This window comes from Ylistrum balloti, unplaced genomic scaffold (genome assembly GCF_031769215.1).
Source record: "Ylistrum balloti isolate Yb309-2 unplaced genomic scaffold, AGI_CSIRO_Ybal_v1 Utg370190, whole genome shotgun sequence".
Lineage (NCBI taxonomy): Eukaryota > Metazoa > Mollusca > Bivalvia > Pectinida > Pectinidae > Ylistrum > Ylistrum balloti.
Genome location: NW_026782170.1, coordinates 285555 through 311752, shown reverse-complemented (window position 1 = coordinate 311752; position 26198 = coordinate 285555). Strand labels below are relative to the sequence as shown.

Here is a 26198-nt window from a genome sequence, read left to right as displayed (position 1 = left end):
AATGAATCATTTTCCAATTTCAATAGGTTCCTGTGGTTCCTGGGATAGAATGGTCAATTTTGAGATTGGTCACATAACTAAAATTGCTGACAGGTGGCCATCTTGGATTTTCACAGTGAATGATTCTTATCACTATTTCTTGAGATGTGTTGGGAAGATCTTTCTCATGTTTTATTTATGGGATCTAAATGTTCTCTTTACCTAGCCTAGTTGTATATTGTCCATTTTGTAACTGATCTTTCAAAAATGGCTAACCCCACGACCACCTTGGATTTGACATTTAAAATATTGATATTATCCCTCGCTTCAGAGGTATTCTAAAATGAGCAAATAAGAGGAAAGATGAGAAAAGATTGGAAATTTCTTGAAGAGTATAATAAATTCGAACGAAATTTCAAAGTTTAAAGATTTATTAAAACACTCATGGAATAAACACACATACAAAAATCATAACACCATTCACACAGTAACATGCAAATAATGTACCAACATTCTATCATTAACATAGGCTGGCTTAACAAGCAACGACAACAAAATAATTTTGTCTAGCACCTCCCCCTCAGAGGCCAGTGCTGTGGCAGTGTACATATCGACAACTTTTACTTTGTCTACTAGATCAGTCTCCCATTTTTGGTCCCAGTCTTAAGATAGACTTCTTATCTAATTGAACATGCTTATTTAAAAAAAAAAAGAAGAAAAACTATACAGACTTGAGGCCTGCACATTATTGACTCAGAGAACTGCCAATATGTGTTTATTCTTTTGTCACATCCTACAGCAAACTGTCTTACAACTATAAAGTGATGTGAACTCTCAGGAGATAATGAAGAATTGTAATATCCAGATCATATCTGTTGACCTTTATGAGAGTTATGTATTACCTGCTGAACACTATACTGCAGAATTTTAAAAACAGAGTGAACTGCAAGAGGAGTAGCCACAGGTCAGCTGACCTGTACTTAAAGTCTCAAATCACTTAAGATCATGATGACAACTAGATTAACCTGACTTTATCACATTTTTTAAAAGGTAATGTGCCAACTTTAGATTTTACAAATACTGGGTATGCCATGTGAAGTAGTGTAAGCTATGATTTGTACAGCCAAAATCTAAGCAAAAAACATAGCATCTGAAAAATCTAAATTTTAAAAATATGAATATAACTGACCACAAAATATTTAAAAGATCAGTTCTACACATTTGATTAATATGATGTTAAAGAGATAAGATGGACTGAAAAATTTAAACATTCAGAAATTAGATAAAGACAAAAATATGTTTAAACCCATATCACAAATGTGTATAGGAAGATCTGGAGAACATTTACTTCTTTCTAACAATTCTTGTATTGAAACTATTTTTTCTGCTACTGATTTCTATTTCATGTCTAATTTCTAGCGTGGAAATACTTGTCAAGGATTTAACATGACTGGTAAAACATCTTTGTCTTTTACAGAAGTATATATAACCATAAGTAAAAATGACATATCACTAAACACATGTCCCCTCTATACATCAAAAGTAAAGATGAAAAAGAAATCAGTTTACATATTCCATCAGGATAAGTTGAAGAATAATTACCAGTAATTTTTATAATAAGAAAAAATATGAAGCAATAACTTAGACACATACACATAATATAGATGAATTTGTCATTGTCAATATCTCTCACGGAAGCATACAGATATAATTTGATTCATATCAAAACATTTACCACAATACATGATTTTTTTCAAGATCAACTATCTAAAATTTTATGAAATTGATAGCCACAAATGAATTACACATGTATTAGCGACAAAAGAAAACTACACAAGTTCTAATGGTCTTTAAAAAGTCCTTCATAAAACCCATCAATATGGCGACAGCTATTTCAGTCTAAGTTATTATTTCATATTTATAGGACAATGTCACAATATCTAAAGAATTACCAAAAACTGTAGATATTTATTAATCAAAACACTGATAGACAAGAAAAAGAGACTTTTATATTAAAAAGAGAAAAAATTGCTATTGATCATCAATCCAGCCTGTAACAAACTTGCTACTCCATCAACTTGTTGACTTTGTGGGACAGCAGGGATCCTAGGAAGCTCCAGGAGGGGGAGACATCTGAGGCATCATTCCTGGATAAAGATTTGCACCAGAGGCAGCCATGGCAGCATTGGGGCCAAGAAGTATCTAAACAGAAGGTACACAAATTTTATCTATGGTGATTAATCACATGAAATGATTTGCTACAATATATAATTCATTAAATATACATCTACTATTACCTATATACATCTACAATTATTTATTGCAGTAAGAAATATTTCTATGCTCACCTGTCTCTCCTGTTCACGTTGCATCTCTTGCTGCTGAGCTCGCTCTGACTCAAACACTACAGGCAATGTAAGGATGGTAGCTGCTGATGCTACTACCCACAGTGCACTGCGAGTGAAGCCATAACTAGCCTTGGAGGCAGCAACAGCAAATGTAGCTGCATTACCACATGCAGTTCGCACATTTTCAGGAAACATTTCAGTCAGACCTATCAACCTCTCTGTAAGGGTTTCATCAATGTCCTAAAAACAGAAATGAAAATACATTGTAGATGCATATATCTTCAATGAAAATATTTCTTTCATAAAACTTATGTGGCAGCACCATATAAGTTATTCTAATTAAGAATATATTGGAATGTGCTCCTCTTAGATATTTTGAAACATATTCTTTGGGTTTAAAATATTAATAGAATAGAAGTTCTTATAGCTCAATCAGTAGCAGATTTGTAGCACTTGTGTTATAAGAGCTTCTATTCCAGGATCTCCTGAGTTGTATTCTTCATTATCTCAATCCTAGTTTATATTAGCCAAAATATACAGTTTGGCTGGAGAGATTTTCTCCTTAAAAGATCACTTGAGCTTAAAACTATAAGCCAGATGTTCAATCCCACGAGAAGGCAATACAATTAAATAATTACCGCTCATACATCGAGTCATTAATGTTAATTACCAACAAGCATTTTGTCACATCATGTGTGGAAATTCAAAGTGGTTACAAATACAACCCAACAAACAGCAAATGGCTCATAGGATTTTTTTTCATACAGCAGACTGAACTTCTGGTCTATTGATTGGTTAAATAATTATCTTTACCTAAAAAACTATATGAAACTTGTAATGCCAAAATTAGTCTGAATTATTCTGATGTTCTATCAACTTTTTTTATATGGGTCTTGATTTGATGAATGTCAGAAGTTTAACCCTTCATAAAATTGAAGGAAATAAGTGATACATGCCTAGTTTGGCAATGGCATTCAAATGGTAATTGTGGAAAGTCATTTTCAATGCAGACCGCATAGGGATTTAAAATTTTGTTCATTATCTACAAGATTTCCACACAGGACATGTCTCATTATGCCAACCAACTTAATGAAAATACATTTTCCCCACTTTACATTGTTTGAGTTCCATGTTTGTGGTAGCCTCCTCTGATCGTATGCCTATCATCTCACTAGGTTAATTTTTCTTGTGGTGGAGTTTCAATCAACAATGTTAAGTAATAATAACTTTTCACTCTCCACTTGTGCAACTAGGCAAGTCACTTCAAAAAAGTTGTGATATTACAGTAATTAATTTTTAAACAAGAAAAGATTTCAAAGATATATCTCTCAAAATCTTAAAAATTGTATTTTTTCTCTTAACAAAATTGTTTTAAATTCCACAGAATCACCAATTCTGCCTGTAGGTCTGAGATTTACTAGCTATAATACATGATTGACCAAAGTTTGGCTGGCCTAGTGCTTGTATTCTGTCTGAAATAGAGCTAAACCAAATGCTTTAAAATTGTACAATTACCTGTGACTGAAATTCACAATCAGAAGTGTTTGTTTGGATGACAATTTTATTCTGGGTCTGATTATGACAGCACATGTACTTTGGTTTGCTTTTTGTACTTATTGCCAGTGATCAGCCAGGCTCATTTTGAGACAGGGTATCCTTATAGTAGCTGGTGGCTACTTCACTGAATGGCATGAAGGAGGCCTGTCACATGTCATTTGATGTCAATAATCCTAACCAAGCTTGAATTATTTCTTACTGAAAATAAACATAGTATATCCCAAAATATAATTTTCTTCTATTAACTTTTACTACCTCCTCCCTGTCTTGGTCTCTAAAAGTAGATTTTTTTTAAAATACCAGCAAATTTTTTCCCTTTTCCCTCCCTCTCCCTTCAGGCCACTGGGGACTGAAATCATACAATTTCAGTTTGTCAATGCCCATATACAATGTACATCAAAACTTTCTGCAAAATTTTATTGAAATCACTGCAGTAGTTTTCCAGAAGTCAGAAATATAAAAATGATAATGGACAATGTTTGTACAGAACTATAAAAATTGGCATCAGTTTGTTGGTAAAGGATAGACTGGTGTTTGGTAATAATATCAAAAATAGCAATATCTCTCCAAAATTACTATTTAATATTTGACCCAAGTGACAATTATTGCCTTAAAACAAATATAAACAATTCGATAGAGTGTTAGAATAATTTGGGCTTGTCAAAAAAATTTCAACAAAACAAGGGCAAAATATGGACACAAAAAAGATTTACATGTAGACACCATAAAAGTATTAGGAGAATTAGACTTATTTCCTGTTTAAATGGCACATTTCTCAAGAGATATAACAAAAAAGTTTATCTTAACCAATCAGGATAAAAAAATTTCTGTCAATCTTATTTCCTGTTTAAATGGCACATAAGAGAGTAGTTGTAATAATTATGGTAGGTAATTCAGTCCACGTTAAACCTATTATGAGCATTACGAAGTGTAACCTGCATTCATTGCAGCACTACATTGATAAATATTGACTTGAACAAGTTGCAACACATTTTCCCCACACATATAAGTGACACATAAAGAAGAATTCACTCTACATATGTATAGTATTACGAATGATAAAAAAGTTTCCATAAGTCGATTAATGACATAAAATATTGCGTCAGTTCCTAGGTTAGCATGTTAAACCCGCTTTGGCAAAACAATCACGTGTTTTATTATTACTCTCTCGTGACCTTGGGTATAATAATATCGGGACGACGTTTACAACTAGATCAGGAAACACATGCACATGCATTGTATAAATGAATTCTTCTCTGACTTGTATTATTGTAGTAAGTGTTATGATATTTGTTGCAACTATGATTTGTAGAAGTTGCGACATTGTGAATGGGAGATTCAGCAGGAGTCAAACGCAGGCTCTCTAATTCGAACAGCATGCGACATGAGTTGAGTCTACTATCTTATACCTCATCTTCTTCTTCTTCGATTGCGAGTTGTCTTGGTCCTTCATCTCCGGTTGCTGGAAGTTCGGTGATAGACATTGTTTGTTGAAAAAAAATACAGATTTTCTGTTAAGTCCCCAACGTGCTAGTTCTCTGTCGGCGTATATCAATGACAAACGTACTAATTATAATTTTCCGTCCTAAAAAACGTTCAGTTGATGTCGATTAAGTAAATTTCATTCGGAACATTACGAGGTTTTGTGTAGTGTGATAAGAACAAATATATTAGTACCGAATGTGATCTGTCATGGAGGAAGCAAAGGATGACACATGTGTGAGACGTCGACATGTTTTAAAGAATATCAAATTGTCATAGACATTTATTCCCCGAAAACGTCAATTTTATATGAGGACATCGTAACAAAGAAGTCTTGACTCTCCCACAATGGTAAAATGCTTAATACGCATAATGAAATCTTCAAATTATCGGACTAGCTCTGTCTAAAGCATTCAAAAGAGTTCTCAATTAAACGTCTACTACAAAATTTAATGAGCCAAATGCTTGTGATGGAATTAGAGCATAATTCACGTTTCAGTTTATCGTATAATTTTTGCAATAGGAGCCAGAAAATCTTGTTTCACGTATGTGTGCACCAGGACCAGTTCAATTTAAATTACCGGTTTATAATTTTCTTAAAGAAACCTGATAAATTGAAAAAGACAGAAAATAGTTGGAGAAAGTTTCTTTTATTATGTTGGTCTCGAAAACATGAAATAAAAACACAAGAATGATTAAAAGTTGCAGTCATTGAAATAGAAATATACAAAACGTGACTATAAATTCTCAATAGTAAACATTGCAACGGAATTCAAAGCTTGCATTATGATGGAAGCCATTTTTCACATTATATATTAAGCATCAACAAGCAAATATTTTTAGTCTGTCATTTTCACCCTTCTTCCTTGTGTGAAAGCACAAGGAAAAAGGTGAAATAACCAGGAAAACATGTTCCTATCGAGTGCCCTGCCCAGGAATTAAACCAGGGTCTCAGAGGTGATAATGACTGGCTCTACCAACTGAGCTAAAGAAGCATGCTCCATCAGCTGAGTAACAGAGACTGTATTGAACACTATAAACAAGCCACACTGACCCATTTCTTTTACACTATTTTTTTTAAGAGTCCGTAAATTTCAGCTAGAGACTTTTTAAAAACCACAACCCATTTCGTTGGCACCAATGTGATAGAACAGGAAAAAATGCATCCCATTTGAGTGCCTCACTCAGGAATTAACCTGGTTTTCCAGCGTGATAATCAATTGTCTCTACCAATTGAGCCAAAGAAGTAGGCTGTGTCAGCTGAGTGACAGAAACCATTTTTACTATAATGCTGTATACAAGCCACACTGACCTGCTCCTTTTACATTTGATCTTCTTTGTTCACAGATGTGCATATTTTAATTTTTGAACAGATTATAAACAGAAAAGAAGGGAAACAATCCATTTCATAAGGAATTAATAAGGATCATATGATAGTTGGCACCAAGATTCCTTTGGGATCTCTTAATTGTAACGAATTGTCTTGCATTACTGTCGGGTCAGCATGAAAAAAGACAATGCATGATTATTTATACCACATTGATATATGGTTGTTGTGTAAAAGAAAATGTTTGGTTGATGGCTCACATATTAAACTGTGATAATGACAAACTTATATGCCTGCAGAGTGTTTTATAAATTTCAAATCACATTACATAACCTTAAAGGTGACCAATTACACACCTCTTTTGTACTCACTTGACTGGAAATTATTCTGGAACCAAAGCACTTCCACTTAATCATAATTTGTAAAAATTGCATGACGCATACAGAGTTTTACCTAATACCAAATATTAAGTGGAACAGGTGACAAATGATGGCACTTAGTCATAACTTGCATAAATCCTTTTGTAAACAAAGGACCAACAGATTAGAGACTGAAGAAAAAAGGAAAATATTTAAAGAATAAAATGGGAGATGATAAATCTCTCACGAATGCCATTACTCATATTATGATACACATGACAATATGGAAGAATTTTCAAAATCAATTTTATACAAATTAAGTATACCCACAAATGTCTCTTGGTTTTCCCTTATTAGCAAATAAATTGTTTCTTGTTGTATCATTTCAGGCCTCAAGTAAAGAATCCCTTGGGGCATTGGAGAGTCTGATGAATGATTTTTTTGGACCTACTACTTCTAACGAAAGAAAGAGAGAAATAGGTAAAGAACACATAAAATATAGGTCTTTTATTCATTGTAAACTCACATTTCTCTTTGAAGTTTTCATTTTGGATTCAAATGCTCAATTTCATTATACTTTTTGTATGTTATGTAATTGATCAAATAGGAACTTGTAATAGATAAATACTTTTGGATATGCTTATGTTGTGATGGCTTTAAAGCGTTGTTGAGAACCTATAGTCATATTCTTTTTGTAACTTGTTTTTAGAGGAAATCCTGAATAACTTTACCCAGACAAAGGATTCTTGGCAACATTGTCTGTACTACCTAGGAAACACCAATAATGAATATGTGATGATGTTCTGTTTGACTGCTATTGAAGTAAGTAAACAACTAAAGGTCTTTAGTTAATTTCTTAAGAAAGAGGGAAGCAAATTTTCAGTGATATAAATGAACAACTCTGGCCCAACTGATCAGACTGATAAGCAAAAAATTAAGTCCTGATGTACATTTTACATTAAGGGAGATAACTCAAATTGTAAGTATTTTCTCTTTAGTGAAGAAAGTTGAAAAAAAGCTGAATATAAGGAACAACTTGCATTTTTCATTGTCAAAAACTGATATTTGAGAAAATACATCTACTTTCTAATTCATATGTGAGGCCATCTTCATCAAAGTAAAACTACTGTTTGTATAATTTCCACATGAAAATGTCACAATAGGTTTTTGTTGTACGGATAGTGTATATGTTATCCTGCTTATTTTTTGTTCCAGAATTTGATTCATAAGCAGTGGGTGGGGTTCCATGGACAAGCCAAGCTTGAAATACGTACCCGGTTGAACCAGTTCCTGCTTGACCACCACAATCATTGTCCCTCCTTCATCAAGTTTAAACTGGTCAAGCTTGTTGTGGACATTGGCCGTATAGATTGGCCACATTTCTATCCTGATTTCTTCAGTAGTATTTTGGAGGTAGGTATTGACATGTCAACCTCAGAAGTCTCATATCTGGCTTGGGATATACCATATTGATGGGGCTAATATTTTGGTGGTTTTCTGGATTGGCCAAGTTTCAAATGTCCATGAAAGGTTTAACTTTTCCTTTAGCAAATTTCTTTGTTTAGAAAATTACAAATATTTGAAACTTTTATAGAACTTGGGAAAGAAAAATAACACTTCAGATTAAGAACCTTTAAATACCTAACATACCCACAGCAAACCCAATCCTAAATTTTGAAAATATGAAATCAGATCTGCTTCTTAAACATTTTGTTGTACTAAATGCTATGAAGCTGCTGCACATTGGTTTGTTGTTTGATAGTTGGTGCAGCGTTCTGACACAACTATGCTAGGGATAATCCTGCTACATACAGCCTCTGAAGAACTCGCCTCACCCCGTGAGGATCTCAGCATGGACAGGAAGGAGGAACTGCATCGCCTCCTACTAGTACAAGTACCAACTATACTGGGAATCCTGAACAGTAAGTGTAAACATTAGGAATATCAGTACAATGATAGGAATTGGTATCATAGTAGACTTACCTGTATGGCGTAGGTGTGCGGTTTACTTGTATGTAGCCTAGGCTTCATTGTTGTATCCTGATGTCAAAACATGAAATAATTTATTGTAAATGCTGATGACTGTAATGTTAAGAGGAAGGTGTAATTACTGGGTAATATTTAATTGGTACTGTGTAATAAGTACCTGGTAAAGTGAGAAGGTCTCTCTCAGTTTGATTTCAGTTAGTCACAGTGTACATTTGGTAAGCAAACCTTTCACACATAGAAAATAAAAACAATGATTTTCATGTTCTTGATGACAGTAGCTCAAGCAAAGCAAGCCCTAAAAATAACATGTGCAAAGAAAAATATTATATAATTATATAATCTTCTGTGCTATCAGTCCCCCCAATCCTTATATTGTGCTTGAATGGGTGAAATATTTAGACTTGAATAGATGTTGCTATTGTGGTAACAAACTTTACAAGGACTATGCTTATTGTTATTAATGCTTATTAATTAATGGATTAGTAACCTCTTAACAGACTTAGTTAATGTTTACTCCAATAGTATTAAAGCATCGTTTTCAAATCTTTATTTCATTACTGTAGTCATTGATCAATGACACATTTGACAACATCTGCGAGTTCATTAAACAATGTTACTTACAACTAACACTTGTCTGTGGGAAATACATTAAGTCTGTAATTCCTGTATTCACGGAGGATGGGATCAACCATATTTCTGTCTTCATTAACTAGTTCAGTAACTACTATTTAATCATGATTGACAGCTACACTTGAAGCTATACTGGAGAAGCATCGACACCTTGTGGCTGCTACGCCCCCTCCCTCACCCACTCATGGTGGAGAGGAGACATCTTCACATAAATCCTCCTGGATGTTGTTCTCCTCGTCTCCAGCAGGTATGTCACCATCCAGTTCAAGAAGTAGTTGATGAATTGATGGCCTGAGAAAGTTTCCCGATAGCTTTTTTCCGGGGTGATTCTCTTCAATGATGTTTTTAACAGCATTAAAATATTTTCGCATCATTTATGGTTAAAGTACTGAAAATGATAGTTTCTGAAATACAGTACTAAGTGAAGTTTTCATTGTTTGATTAATCATGATCCCAAACAGTTGAAGTTATTCATGAATTGTGAATTATTCAGACAAACTCATCTGTTGAAATAAATGTACATGTAATTTTGTGGATTTGTTTGACGACCAATCTCAATCCTAAGATGAGAATCCTCAGCATACGCTTATATGAATAAGTGTCTGGCTGTTGCTATTATTTTAGAAAGTATCATAACTACCTCTCACTATTTTTGTTTATATTTTCTTTGTGTTGCTTTTTCAGCGGACAGTCTCCTTAGTAACATGTTTAAATCACCTGGAAATCGTGTTCAGTTAGAGGCATTACCTCCCTTGGATGACTCTTCAAAGGAAGTGTGTAGTCTAGCTCTACATTGCCTTGCAGAATATTTCAGTTGGATTCCACTGTCATCCACGATAACACCTTCTTTGCTCAGTACCATATTTCATTTCGCAGGATTTGGATGTGAAGCCAAAAAAGCTGTTAATTCAAATCGGACAACAAATTTTAGTTCAGACACGTCCTCTCTTGGGATTTGGGCGATGAACTGTATAAATGAGCTTTTATCAAAAAACTGTGTTCCTCGGGAGTTTGAAGACTATTTACTACAAATGTTCAGACAGACTTTTTATCTGTTACAAAAGCTTACCAAAGACAGTAGTACAAATGCTACAGGGAATAGACTATCAGAAATTGATGAAAGGTAAGTCATTACTGTGAATAGACTCAGAAATTGATGAGTCACTAAAAGGAATAGACTGACCGACATTGATGAAATGTAATTCATCACAGGAAAGAATCTGTCAGAAATTTTTAAAAAGTCTGACTTGTTGTCAACATGAATCCCTCTTGTCAGAATTTGACTGTTCAGCAACTGTCAGACTCTATCTGCTGTTGAAATTTCCTTCGGAAACCCTACTGTTTTCATATCATCGTTAAAAATACTTTATAACCATATGTAACATGGATGAGGTGAAATTTTTAAGATGTAAACTTAAAAAGTCTTCAAAAGAAAATCTAAAGAAAACTTTCTGTGTGAAATTACAACATATATGTGTCTATTTTAACATATTCACAAATTTTGTTTACAGTTACATTGAGAAATTTACAGATTTCTTAAAGTTGTTTGTGAGCGTTCATCTGCAGAGATTTGAAGCCAACATACAGTTTCCTGTTTTGGAATTTCTAGCCTTACTGCTCAAGTACACAGTTAGACAAGTAGGTCACTATTATTACCACTATCAATAGTGATATTAACAGGTTTGCTACATTTTATAAATCACTTCAAATGTCGGTCTTATATCAAAAGTCACATTCATTGTAAATCTTTTCAGCCAAAGAAAATGATACTGAGTTTTCAAAGATCTTCTGTTCCATGAGAAATGAAACATTAAGAGTACAGCCATTTTGACTGTAACAACATTGTAGAAGTTGTCCTTCATCTTGATGGTAGAAATTTTTGTTTTATCTGTTTTACAGCCAACATATGAAGGTTATTTCCACTGTCTAGACACCTGGAATACCTTTCTGGATTACTTACATACCAAGTTGAAGGAGAGAACCACAGACAGCAATCTACTTGTGGCCAGGTACATAATTCTATTTCTAACAAAAATACATTCCTCCAACAACCATGGATGATGTACCCTGAATCCTGAAATACCAATAGAACAAGTTTACTGATTACTCCAGCTCCTACAATCCATGCATACCAATTCCTCCAACACCCTTTTGACTAATTGTTCTGATCCCTCCAGCACCCATAGACCAAATGCCATGATTCCTCTAACACCAACAGACTTCCTCTAACACCTGCAGACTGAGTATCCCTATTCCTCTAACACCAACAGACTGAGTATCCCTATTCCTCTTAACACCTACAGACTGACTATCCCTATTCCTCTAACACCAACAGACTGAGTATCTCTATTCCTCTAACACCAACAGACTGAGTATCCCTATTCCTCTAACACCTACAGACTGAGTATCCTTATTCCTTTAACACCTACAGACTGAGTATCCCTATTCCTCTAACACCAACAGACTGAGTATCCCTATTCCTCTAACACTTACAGACTAAGTATCCCTATTCCTCTAATACCAACAGACTGAGTATCCCTATTCCTCTAACACCTACAGACTGAGTATCCCTATTCCTCTAACACCTACAGACTGAGTATCCCTATTCCTCTAACACCTACAGACTGAGTATTCCTATTCCTTTAACACCTACAGACTGAGTATCTCTATTCCTCTAACACCAACAGACTGAGTATCCCTATTCCTTTAACACCTACAGACTGAGTATCCCTATTCCTCTAACACCTACAGACTGAATATTCAGATTCCTCCAACACCCATAGACCATGTATCTTGATTATTGCAGCACCTATAAACCTTATTCCAAATCTCCAAACACCCAAAGACCAAATATTTCAGTTCTTCCAACACCCATAGACTAAGTGTCCTGATACCACTAACACCCATAGACAAAGTGTCCTGATACCTCTTACACCCATAGACTAAGTGTCCTGATACCTCTTACACCCATAGACTAAGTGTCCTGATACCTATAACACCCATAGACTAAGTGTCCTGATACCTATAACACCCATAGACTAAGTGTCCTGATACCTATAACACCCTACCACAGAAGTACAGCCATCACAAAATTACAACAAAGCCTGTCAACTTATTTATATGTTATTGTCTGTTCTGTAAAATTATCATGACTTCCTTCGTTACTACTAACTCATCACAGTATAGATATATCTGCACTACAACAAAAGCATATCTTCTGCATGAGAAAATGATTCTTTGTTGGATGTTGGAGAGAATTTGTTAAGATTAAGGAATGTATCTATGTCTGTCCAGATACCAGGAGGCACTACTGTCCCTCGTGTCCCACATTCTTCAGAAGTTACAGTTTCGCTTTAACCAGTCACAGCTCGAGGAACTGGATGATGAAATTCTGGATGATGATGTAAGTGTGTTTTATGTACAACTTACATACTGTTTGTTATATAATCCCTATGAACTAAAACATTTGCAGAAACCTCTGTTTTATTCCTGGCCTTTAATGTGAGAAAAAGGTTAACAAACTCTAGCTTTGAAGGTTTCATAGATCAGATATTGAGTTTTATTCTGGATTCATCGCCTTAAATTTTTCAAGATTTCTGAGATAAATGAGTGCTGAATCCTTTATTTACACATCTTTTTTTTCAAACTTGTCATTTGAATTGTAGCAGAACATGGTTTTGATTCAGTTGATGATAAAAGACATAAGATATGATTAAAAATGTTCAATTCACAGTCACACAACCGCTTGATGTTTGTTCTAGATCTCCATTTTGCAGTAGAACAGTAGTACATGTTGAATTTAAGGTGTTATTTCTATAAGAAATCCACTTCACTCTAGAACATTAATATGAAAATTAAATTTGATGACAAAATTATTTCACAACAGATATTAATAGCACTCTGAGCACTAAGTCCCTTATATTGAAATTACATACCGGGGTATTTCTGTAAATGGATGCAAATTTCTTCTGACAGTCTGAAACAGAATGGCAGCACTTTCTAAGGCAAAGTTTGGAGGTGGTTGCGAAGGTTGCAGAAATTCTCACAGCAGATGTTTTCAGGTTACTTGTAAGTTCCCTAATTAAGGTGTGCTCAACATGGAAATAAATAGTTATAAAACATCATAAATTTAACATACCATAAGAAAAAAAGTTAAGAAGCTAACTTCCTAAGTTTGTGTTTTTCTGTAAATAATTTGAAGAAATTGATGTTTTCTCCTGTCAAATAAGCTATCTTAACTTGTTAAAATAAAATTATTATTTTTCATAGAAGTTTGAGAAAGGTTCCAATAATACACAACCTTTACTAGAACTGTACTGCATTATTTAGTATGAACCATTCCGGGAACATCTGGAGATCTACCTCGGACTGGAACGCTACTTAACAAGTGGTGGCCAAGGACGACATCTGACAATAACAGCAGAGAATGAGTGTCGCCGCCTGCACTGCTCTCTCCGCGACTTATCTTCTTTGCTACAGGCACTTGGCAGGCTGGCAGAGCACTTCATCGGGGAGAAATTCCCAGAGCGATTCGCTGATGGGACAATGCTGATAACAAGGTGTCTATTGCTTTTAAAGATCTCTGTTGTAATAATGGCCTGTAGAGATTTACATTTTGTTTTTTTATGTACTTACCTATAATCTTTCCATAACCTCTATCATTTAATCATAATCCCCAGGCCCACTAATCTTGTTTGCGTCTCGCATTCAAAGTTACTTCCTTGTAGACATCTCCTTCGGCTAGGTGTTATCTTATCAGTAGATTAAAGAAACTGCTGTTAGCAATGAAACTGAACTAAGGAGAAACATGTATTAATGATTAAATTGTCATTGATTTTAACTTCAGGTTGATCCATACTGTTGTGTATGGTACAAAAACACGCCTGTTTGAGGTGACATCCAGTGTACAGAATGTCCTTCATACAGACTTCATTGGAGTGTAAGTAATGAGTTGGTGAACAACAAACTGGCCTCAATTCTTCACACTAACATGTTTACAATGTACATGATTCTTTGGTGATTTTGTGTCAGAAAAATATTGTCACTGTTGCTTTGAATCAATGTCATTCATTAATTTCCTGGGAGGTATATTTTATACATTTATTAACACTCATGTGTACCTCAGTGAAAATGGTTCTGACAGGAATTACAGATTATGTATCACAGAGATGTAAACATCAGGACCGTGACGATTACCACACATAGTTTGCTATGACTCTGTATATGTTAAGTGTATAAGAAATTTAGGTGAGAGAACCCTTGGACCTCCAGCTATTATATTTTGCAGGCATGCCCAGGCTATTGCGTCAATGAAGGCTTATGCCCATTGGTTAGGTCAGTATCATAGCGAGTCCCAGCGTGTACAGGAGGAGAAGGAGAAGTTTGCCACACTTCTTTCTTCACTACTCGACTCTCTCATACCTCTCATCACTAAGGAGGTAAGTCATTATTATTTCTTACCGCATTTTTATTTTCATATAAAATAGATGAACGTTTTTCTTTCGTTTCTTAACTAACTTTATGAAGACTTTAGCACCTTACACTCAGAATTTTTTTGGCTAACATAATGATTGGTAGTGATTGGTATTTTCCCTTGATGTCTTCCCTCCACTTAATACACGTGGTGTTTAGAAATCTGTTCTTCCCTGTGACTCTTTGGGATCGTGATATCTCAGTTGGTCGAGTGTTGGTGTGTGGTTTGACAAGCCATATTTGTATTGGTCTGGTAGCAGAGGATTCAACCAACCTGTGCTGTTGTAGTTGTGTACTAGGGTAAGACATCCCACTACATTTGCTGTGAATATCATGTCCTTTGTTAGTCACCAGTTTCTACTAGGAGACCTTGCCTCTAAATGATCTTAGTTGTTGAGGATAAACCCAACAAGAAAGAAACCTTTATCATGTGATACTTTATTACCTACAGACTTAGTTTATATACACACCATCAAATAGTTTATATACACACCATCAAATAGTTTATATACACACCATCAAATAGTTCGTGTACACACCATCAAATAGTTTATATACACACCATCAAATAGTTTATATACACACCATCAGTTAGACACCATCAAATAGTTTACATACCATCAAATAGTTACATCAAATTAGTTTATATACACACCATCAAATAGTTTATATACACACCATCAAATAGTTTATATACACACCATCAAATAGTTTATATACACACCATCAAATAGTTTATATACACACCATCAAATAGTTTATATACACACCATCAAATAGTTTATATACACACCATCAAATAGTTTATATACACACCATCAAATAGTTTATATACACACCATCAAATAGTTACATCAGATTAGTTTATATACACACCATCAAATAGTTTATATACACACCATCAAATAGACACCATCAAATAGTTTATATACACACCATCAAATAGTTTATATACACACCATCAAATAGTTACATCAGATTAGTTTATATACACACCATCAAATAGTTACGTCATATTCTATACCTGATTCAATTCTGTATGTCATCAGTCAAGGGTAAAAGGTCAAAAGACACCAGTTTGCCGCTATGGGTGGTTAGTGAAACAACACAAGCCCTGCTCACTTGATATATGTTTCATTTGAATATGAAGTACTTTCTAACTCATGTTCAGCTGAACCTATAGCTATTTTAAATGAACTGTGTTATGAACAGAGGTTTAGAGACGTTGTTTCTCAAATATTGAAAATAAAAAAGGATGCTGCCCATATGATGGACAGGGACTCTAACACACGAGTTTCATTCCATATTTTTTCACTCTCACTCATTCAGCTGAAAAGTTTTTCATTCATCTTTTAGATCTTGTAAGAAAAGAGGACTCCTATAGTTTTTAGGATATTAGTATCCATACGTTATTAACAGACTGATTAACACTTTTTTCAGACACCAGAGAAAATCATCCACTCTGCTGTCCACTTGGTGTTATCCATATCCACTACAGTTCGGCCACGATTCCTCCTTCAACTGACCGGTATCCAGTCCATGTTCCAGGTGGCAAGTCATGGAGGCTACGACCACCTGTCTAATGAGGTAGTCATAACCGTCATTAGTATTTCAGTAGGGTACAGGTCAATGAATCCCTGAAACTATGTTGTTAGGGTAACCTTCAGTAAAATTAGATTTCTAACTAAGATATGTTATTACCTGCTGTAAATTAATGACCTCAGCTTTCCTGATTAATCCTGACCTCCTGTATGACCTTTGTTACAGGTCCAGCTGTTACTGTACCGATCGTTAAGTAATTGCCTCCTGTTGGCATGGCCTAACTTACCAGATGGAGAACAGGATTGGGGCAGCCGTGCTGCACACCATGTCACCTTTGTAGGTCAGCTGTCACGTAACTTCCTTCAGCTCAAACCCAGGGTAGCTGTGCTGGCTGCTGACAAAGCCCTACAAGAGGAAGGTGAGTAGCTATTCAACAAGGCCACTCAAGGCTCTACAGGAAAAAAATGAATAGCCAACACATTGGTTATTTGACTGCTTTTGTTATCAATTCTGAAAAAATTCCATCTTCCTGTTTGTGTATCAGTCATTGGCACTAACGAGTGAATTAACTTATATTGAATACACGAACATCATATGTTTTACACAGGCTGCACAGATAATGAATTACTTGTACTCTGAAGTCAGGATCATCATTCATGCTCAGCCTACCTTCATTCATGTAAAAATATTTTTTCCTTAAAATTTAAGTAAGGACACTTGTAATTCTCATGCTGTGTTGTCACAGCCTTAGAGCCAGATGTTGCTATATCGAGGGTACAGCTAAAATTATCACTAACTTCCTAAGTGATTAGCTTAAATATTTTTGTTTGACAGCTAAGCCAATCATCAAAAAGATACTACACATTTTTGAGGACTGGATTGAGGCTATAGCAGGAGAAGTGGTACGAAGTAAACAGCTGTGTTACCAGTCACTACAGGAAGTTATCCAAGTAGCGTTGTTGGTGTTCCCTGTCTATCTTCAACAGCCAGGTCAGATTCACAAAATCATCAATAAGGGTTTAAAATTCTCTTTAAATCAATGAGTTTTTACTTTATAAGAGGAGAGATTTGCTTGGTTGTTGTTTTCTGTAAACATGTTAATACTGTTGATTTTGCTTCAGGTTTTTGCAAGTTTACCTTATTTGGCTTGTTATATTGCTGACCATATATCTCATTTATACATTTTTTGCAGATTTATCAGTCAAACACCAACATGATTCAATGATGATTAATGATGATTAATACATAAAAACACAGCTATTTTGGTAAATGTAACATAATCTGTATCACTTACTACTTAACCTTTTCCACACAAATGTAGATTGTGGAATTCTTAGATAATAAGACAAAGCCAAGGTACAGATATGTCAGTATTCTTTATTTACAGTTTTATGATATCTCTGATAAAATTTGTAAATGTGTTGTACTATTTAATGAATCAGTTGTTAGGGATCATGTTAAATCCCAACCCAATAGTGACGATTTGGTAGGTATTTGCCAGATGGCAGAATTTGTTAATTACTGAAATTTATATGTAATATTTATAAGCATCTAATTACATACAAATTTTGTTTCAGATGTCATCGATAATTTCATGAGTTTTTTCTTGGCATTATTCCAAGGATTGAGAGTCCAGATGGGGGTGCCATTTACAGAACAAACAATTCAGACATTTATGGGACTGTTCACAAGGTACTAGATGTTTTCATAAAAACCTAGAAATTAACTCATGTCTAACATTATCTACCAAGAGCAATTATAACAATATAAGGGTGCTTCAGAAACACTTTTTACTGTTACAATATCAGGATCTTTTAGAAACACCATTTATCATTACAATATCAGGGTGCTTTGGAAACGCTTTTTATTGTTACGATATCAGGATGTTTTAGAAACACCATTTATCATTACAATATCAGGGTGCTTTAGAAACACTTTTTATTATTACAATATCAGGATACATAAATATATAAAACGATACCCAAGACCTTTTACAGTATCTCACGGCTTCCATACTTTTCCAAACATGCACACATTCTCACCTGAGTATTCTAAATGTCAATAATATATGTATAAGTTATAATAACTGCCTCAATATATAGACTTGGACACACTAAAGATATTCCTAGCTAATAACAACAACAACATTAACGCATATCCACCCTAATTTAGCATAACATATCATAATAACACTGCTACGCTTGGCTGAGCCGCACGACCTAAACAGATGTTTACCAACGATATTTAATAAGAAACGGGCAAAGAAACAGTAAGACATAGGAAAAATCATAAAGATAGACTTACCACAGTCTGTAATCTGTGCCTGTTTATCCTACATAGCCGCTATTGCCAATAGAATTGGGTAAATAACCTGTAAACAACAGCTTGGGAATTCACGCACCTGCCATAAATTCCCACTCACCTGGTCACCTCACAAGATACGGTGGCCCGACAGGAACGACGAAAACACCGAACATACACAAACAATAAATATATACATACGACGTGACATTATGAACATTTATAAGCTATAAAATGGGAAACATATCCAGTTTCAATGTAAGCACCCTGCAACTTCATATTTGAACAGATTTTGGTAAAACTTTATACAACTGTTAGTTATGAGTATACTTTGAACATTGTTGTGTTTCAGGGGCAAAAGGTCAAGGCCAAGGTCAACTTTGCTATATATAGGCCTTGTATTTACGCATATTTCATGGTATCAAGATCATAGTGGTTATATAATTTTATAGAACACTGAAACTTATTTCACTTGGTTCTTTATATCACTTTATATCTTACTGACATTTGCTTTTTTATCATTTCAGTATCAGAGTGTTTTACAAACACCTTTTATCATAAGGGAATGTGTAAACAAATTAGACAGAAATTAATTTACTTAAGTTAGGTAAATGAGATTAAAACAGTACCTGGCAGTTTAAAAAATTTCTAACTTTCCACATTTTATCATTAATTTATCTTATTAATTCTAGAAAAGAAATGTGTTAACTTAAGCTGTATGTTTTCTTTATTCAGGCAACAGTTGGCAGAGACAATCAGTCATGGTAGCAATGCAGCTCAGCGAGTTATAGAAAAGTAAGCTGATTAATTAGTATACATAGATGAATATTTTCAGTATGTTTTAAAATGTTTGTGTAATGCAAGCTTTTTCATCGAAAGAGCTCAAAAAGAAATTTCAATTTTTTTAACCAATTCCGGTTTACTCCATATTTGGATTGGCTTTTTTTTTTATTGAGTTTTTCCTTCACAAATGTAAAAAGAAAATTTAACAATTTTCCTGTAGCTATCATAAATTTCACCTGCATGGCAGAATATATCTGTACTTTTCACTCATACATCACACTTTTAAAAAACATAGATAATCTGTGATGGGGATGACAACTGTAAATAGGTTTATTGTTACAGCAGTTATCATCATATAAATGGTGAATAGAATTTAATCAGGATACTGAGATTTTTTTTTAATGAGTAATAATGCTACTATCCAATAATTAGTATCAGTAGATAATCTTATGAGTTAGTTGCTATTTACACTCTTTAACAAGGATTATCTACACAAACTAACATGTTGATTACTTGTTTACAGATTTTTGAAGATTCTAGAGCTGATTGTACAGGAGCCAGGCTCAGCATTCAAAGCGTTCTTACCAAATGTTATATCTATTTGTATGGATCATGTATATCCTATTATAGCACAGGTAAGTCTGTCAAAAAGGTATATATATCATAGCACAGGTAAGTCAGACAACAATGTGTATCTATCATAGCACAGGTAAGTCTGTCAACAATGTATATATATATCATAGCACAGTTAAGTCTGTCAACAATGTGCACAGGCAAGTCTGTCAACAATGTGTATAGATCATAGCACAGGTAAGTCTGTAAACAGTGTATATATATCATTGCACAGGTAAGTCTGTCAACAATGTATCTATATCATAGCACAGGTAAGTCTGTCAACAATGTATATATATCATAGCACAGGCAAGTCTGTAAACAATGTGTAAATATCATAGCACGGGTAAGTCTGTCAACAATGTATATATATCATAGCACAGGTAAGTCTGTTGACAATGTGTATATATCATAGCACAGGTAAGTCTGTCAACAATGTGTATATATCATAGCACAGGTAAGTCTGTTGACAATGTGTATATATCATAGCACAGGTAAGTCTGTTGACAATGTGTATATATCATAGCACAGGTAAGTCTGTAAACAATGTGTATATATCATAGCACAGGTAAGTCTGTCAACAATGTGTATATATCATAGCACAGGTCAGTCTGTAAACAATGTATATATATCATAGCACAGGTAAGTCTGTCAACAATGTGTATATATCATAGCACAGGTAAGTGTGTCAACAATGTGTATATATCATAGCACAGGTAAGTCTGTTGACAATGTGTATATATCATAGCACAGGTAAGTCTGTAAACAATGTGTATATATCATATCACAGGTAAGTCTGTCAACAATGTGTATATATCATAGCACAGGTCAGTCTGTAAACAATGTATATATATCATAGCACAGGTAAGTCTGTCAGCAATTTGTATATATCATAGCACAGGTAAGTGTGTCAACAATGTGTATATATCATAGCACAGGTAAGTGTGTCAACAATGTGTATATATCATAGCACAGGTAAGTCTGTCAATAATTTGTATATATCATAGCACAGGTAAGTCTGTCAATAATTTGTATATATCATAGCACAGGTAAGTCTGTAAACATAGTCTCTTGGACACCTTGATAGAACACATTAACAATATCTTACTGTTCCATAATATTCTACTGATCCTTAACCTTTTTTACCCAAGTGCTTGCCATTGCTTATGGAAATGTTTATTTATTTAATCATAACTTGCCAAGATTTTCTGAAACAAAATTGTTTTTATCTTGGAAAAAATATGTGTGCAGAAATATCTCTATCTTACTAAGGAAATGTGTGTATTAGCATCCCAAGGAAGAATGGGTTGGCAACCAGTACATGTTAATCTTTTTCACTGAAAACATATAACATCAGTATCATGTAGATTGTCAGTAGCAACACAACTGATATTCACATCATAACACTATATAAAACAATAGTTTATTATACATTATTGTTTTTTCCAGCGTCCAACTCCCGATATCAAACAAGGGCTGTATGAATTGTTACACACTTTGTTGATGAATAATTGGCGACATTTCTTCAAAGGGTCAGTTTTGACTATGCTTCAGTCCAAGACTGAGGAAGTTGAGAATGCTGGCCAATTTACTCTAATAATGCAGGTAAGCCATTCCTGTCTCACCTTGATGTTAGGGATTAGAGATTTTGTTTCCAGTCAGATATACAACTATAAAAAAATCCCACTCTCTCCTACAGGGAAACTTAGGTGTTTACTACTGCATCCTAAAATGAAGGTTATATAACATATTTTTAATTGACTTATTGAAGCTCTACAGATGTGATAAACTCAGATAAATGGCTATGTTTTGTCTGATTGAAGCTCTACAGATGTGACAAACTCAGATAAATGGCTATGTTATGTCTGATTATAGCTCTACAGATGTGATAAACTCAGGTAAATGGCTGTGTAATGTCTGATTGTAGCTCTAAAGATATGACAAACTCAAATAAATGGCTGTTTAATGCCTTATAATGTCTGATTGATTGTAGTCATATGGACAGTCGTTCCTGCAGTCAGATATAGAAGTTTTCAGACAGAACCTCAACTCTCTCCAACAACTCAACTCAAAGTGGAAGCTGTACCAGAAGGTTGGTTTAGAAATACTTGCCAGTTTTGCTTTCGATATTTAATTCCACACAGAATTATTTTGTAGTGTTAATTTATCCTATATCAATGATACTATCAGAAAACTACAGGATTTTGCAGATTCTTGCTTATTGCTTCTTTAAAAGTCAAAGTTCTAAATTTATTTATAAAAGATTTGTCTAGTATCATCTTAGTATACCCATGGTATTTACTATCTATGCATCTTCTAGTAATCAAGATATGTACACAACACAATCAGGATATATACACATTACAATTAGGTGTCTGGGATACATACACAACACAATCAAGATATATACACATCACAATTAGGTGTCTAGGATACATACACAACACAATCAGGATATATACACAACACAATCAGGATATATACACAACACAATCAGGATATATACACATCACAATTAGGTGTCTAGGATACATACACAACACAATCAGGATATATACACAACACAATCAGGATATATACACAACACAATTAGGTGTCTAGGATACATACACAACACAATCAGGATATATACACAACACAATCAGGATATATACACAACACAATTAGGTGTCTGGGATACATACACAACACAATCAGGATATATACACATCACAATTAGGTGTCTAGGATACATACACAACACAATCAGGATATATACACAACACAATCAGGATATATACACATCACAATTAGGTGTCTAGGATACATACACAACACAATCAGGATATATACACATCACAATCAGGATATATACACAACACAATCAGGATATATACACATCACAATTAGGTGTCTAGGATATATACACAACACAATCAGGATATATACACATCACAATTAGGTGTCTAGGATACATACACAACACAATCAGGATATATACACATCATAATTAGGTGTCTAGGATACATACACAACACAATCAGGATATATACACATCATAATTAGGTGTCTAGGATACATACACAACACAATCATGATATATACACATCATAATTAGGTGTCTAGGATACATACACAACACAATCAGGATATATACACATCATAATTAGGTGTCTAGGATACATACACAACACAATCAGGATATATACACATCACAATTAGGAGGCTGGGATACATACAATGTACACAACACATCAGGATGCTGGGATACACACAAACCTCAATTAGGAGTTTGGGAAAGCCAATTATTCAACCCAGATAATATACTTTCTAATATTAGCAAGTTAAGTAGTGACTGTTCATATGGTTTATGCATTGTATTTATCATGCATTTCAGCCAATCTTTAAAGATGTGATGCTGTTCCAATTTATAAGTGTGCTCCTTCAAGTTCTACTCCACAAGTCACATGACCTGCTCCAGGAGGAGATCGTTATGACAATATATAACATGGCATCAGTAGATTTTGAGAAATTCTATGCAGAATTCTTACCACAATTTGTTGGGGACTATGATGGTGTGGATAATAACCAGAAGACTATATTAGGCCAAAATTTCAGGCTTGATCAGGTATGGTAGAAATATTTAATTAAAACAACATCATAAATATAGATACTTAATACCTGTACTTCTTCCCTGTACCACCAACTCCTCGTGATTGATGTATAGGTTACCATGTACCATTTCTTATCATTATTTCTCATTTATTTCAGGACTTGCCATCATTTACACAGAGTGTCCAGCGCCTTGTGAATGATCTTCGTTTCTACAGACTTGTAAACAGCAGTTTACCTGAGGGTTCTGTTAAATTCTAATTTCGGTTTTATCTGTCGACAGTGGAAACTAATGTACCCCCACACTGAACAGCTATGCTCTGTTAAACAACTCCAGGCCCCACACTGTACAACCATACACTGTTAAACAACTCCATGCCCCACACTGTACAACCATACACTGTTTACTAACTCCAGGCCCTACACTGTACAACCATACACTGTTAAACAACTCCAGGCCCCACACTGTACAACCATACACTGTTAAACAACTCCAGGCCCCACACTGTACAACCATACACTGTTAAACAACTCCAGGCCCCACACTGAACAACCATACACTATTTACAAACTTCAGTCCACATACTGTATCATCATACTCACTATACCAAATTCTGGCACAGATTATATGGATAAAAACACCATCAAGATCATAGATTTAAATGGAAATATTTTTGCTAGTTGTTTTTCTTCAGAAAAGTTCTGTATACAGAAGACCTTAGTTGGTTCAAACACCTTTGTATCCTGACAGATTTATCCTGATTTTTTTAACTGCGAGGATTGAAAGGTTACGTCCCTTTTATCACACAACAATCAAGAAGTCTGTTTGATTTATATGAGGTTAATATTTGATGTTTATACTACTTATATAATGAGCCATTAACTCTCCCTAATTGAAGCCAAGCTTGACATTGGTCGATTTTACTTACATATGGTTTACTTAACCAGCTCATGAACTGTATGATTTACCTCACACCTTTACTTTAGTAGGAAAAGATATTCTGATATTCCGCTAGTATTTTAATGTAAGAGGGATGTAAGGAATTATGTTTCGAACCCAGTTTATTCAATTATCTTGATTATCATTTATTTCTCATTATTGATCAATGACAATGCATTGATAATACACCAAATCACAAAAAATTATAAGCACTGTGAGTTTTTGTAACGTGTCAATTTAGATACCAAAAAATAGAAAAGTGTGTAATTTTTGTTTATTGATTGTCAGCAGGTTGACGATTTGTGACAGTATTATTGTATATATAGACTAATGAAAAATTTCTTTGTAAGATCATTGTATGTATTGCATGTATTTAAAATCTGTCATCAAGTTTCAAGTAAGTTTATGTCATGGCGTAGCGACATGTGTCAATACATTCATGCATCCATTTGTTATCTTTCTGTAGGATATGTAACATCCTCAGGAGAGAACAATCCCGAGTAGAGAAGGTGGGGACTCCTTCTTGAATTTTTGGGTTTGCTTTTAATTCTTTTCCTTAACACTGATTGATATTCTCACTTAACATGGTCTGAAACAATCAAAGAGGCAGTGCAGTCATATTTTGTATAAATCAAGTTGTTGGATTCCTGTTTGGGCCAAAAATGTGATTTCAGAAGTTGTGCTTTGGGACAGCCCTTTTCGTAAATACCATGGCCTGTTTTTGTATGGTATAGTCACATGGGGTTTGGGGCAAGGAAGTGCAGAAGTGAAATGCAAGATAATTTATTACAAAAAACCTTATTCAATATACACCACATAACTACAATGAAATCTGGTAAAATATTAATGATCATTGATATTTTAGTGTAATCTTACTTTGGCACCTTTCATGCTGAAATTTTTGTACCAACATATGATTGCAGTAGATGCCGTTTCCATGTGCTGCTTACATAGTAATTATTGTTACCGTGCTATGTGCCAAAAAGTGACAATGTGCTAACATTTGATTGTGCTATATGAAGTACATTTTAAGATGATGCTACCCAAATTTGAACACTTTTTGAAGAAATTAAAAATATTTCTACTGAAAAATTCTGTTCGTCTATAAAAAATTTCTTCCTTTTATTGATGTTAAGCTATTTTTTTTAGTATATTTAGTCACTTGTCCATCAAAAAATATTCATCTCAGCAATACTTTTCTTTGTCTAAAACATCATTGTATATTTGTATTCTCCTGTGACTTTATTTCCAATGTTTTTTTTTTCAAAATACCTTACATTTTGTTT

General features: G+C 34.3%; 2 protein-coding genes across 2 annotated transcripts; one reads left to right on the top strand and one right to left on the bottom strand.

The window, feature by feature from the left end:
* Positions 1-392: 392 nt before the first annotated feature.
* LOC132551252 (mitochondrial import receptor subunit TOM22 homolog) lies at positions 393-5417 on the bottom strand. The gene is made up of 3 exons (XM_060215366.1): positions 5294-5417; positions 2328-2567; positions 393-2181 (listed from the first exon to the last, which is right to left on the bottom strand). The coding sequence occupies exons 1-3, from the start codon at positions 5366-5368 to the stop codon at positions 2086-2088; spliced, it is 411 nt and encodes a 136-aa protein (XP_060071349.1). The 5' UTR covers positions 5369-5417; the 3' UTR covers positions 393-2085.
* Positions 5418-5581: 164 nt separating this feature from the next.
* Positions 5582-26146, top strand: LOC132551257 (exportin-6-like). The gene is made up of 24 exons (XM_060215371.1): positions 5582-5717; positions 7442-7532; positions 7762-7874; positions 8268-8465; positions 8815-8974; positions 9787-9918; positions 10356-10794; positions 11183-11309; positions 11571-11680; positions 12966-13074; positions 13647-13739; positions 14001-14230; positions 14518-14610; positions 14959-15109; positions 16584-16730; positions 16911-17103; positions 17520-17675; positions 18263-18377; positions 19722-19781; positions 20293-20404; positions 21831-21986; positions 22375-22473; positions 23758-23988; positions 24132-26146. The coding sequence occupies exons 1-24, from the start codon at positions 5715-5717 to the stop codon at positions 24231-24233; spliced, it is 3420 nt and encodes a 1139-aa protein (XP_060071354.1). The 5' UTR covers positions 5582-5714; the 3' UTR covers positions 24234-26146.
* Positions 26147-26198: the final 52 nt, after the last annotated feature.

Bases quoted from the DNA above. Each gene is read 5' to 3' on its own strand.
- LOC132551252 (XM_060215366.1), bottom strand. From the start codon at position 5,368: ATGTCTATCACCGAACTTCCAGCAACCGGAGATGAAGGACCAAGACAA. The intron at 2,568-5,293 runs GTATAAGATAGT...TTCTGTTTTTAG, and splicing joins TCGAAGAAGAAGAAGATGAG to GACATTGATGAAACCCTTAC. The intron at 2,182-2,327 runs GTGAGCATAGAA...CCTTCTGTTTAG, and splicing joins AACGTGAACAGGAGAGACAG to ATACTTCTTGGCCCCAATGC.
- LOC132551257 (XM_060215371.1), top strand. The intron at 9,919-10,355 runs GTATGTCACCAT...TTGCTTTTTCAG, and splicing joins GTTCTCCTCGTCTCCAGCAG to CGGACAGTCTCCTTAGTAAC. The intron at 13,075-13,646 runs GTAAGTGTGTTT...TTCTTCTGACAG, and splicing joins ATGAAATTCTGGATGATGAT to TCTGAAACAGAATGGCAGCA.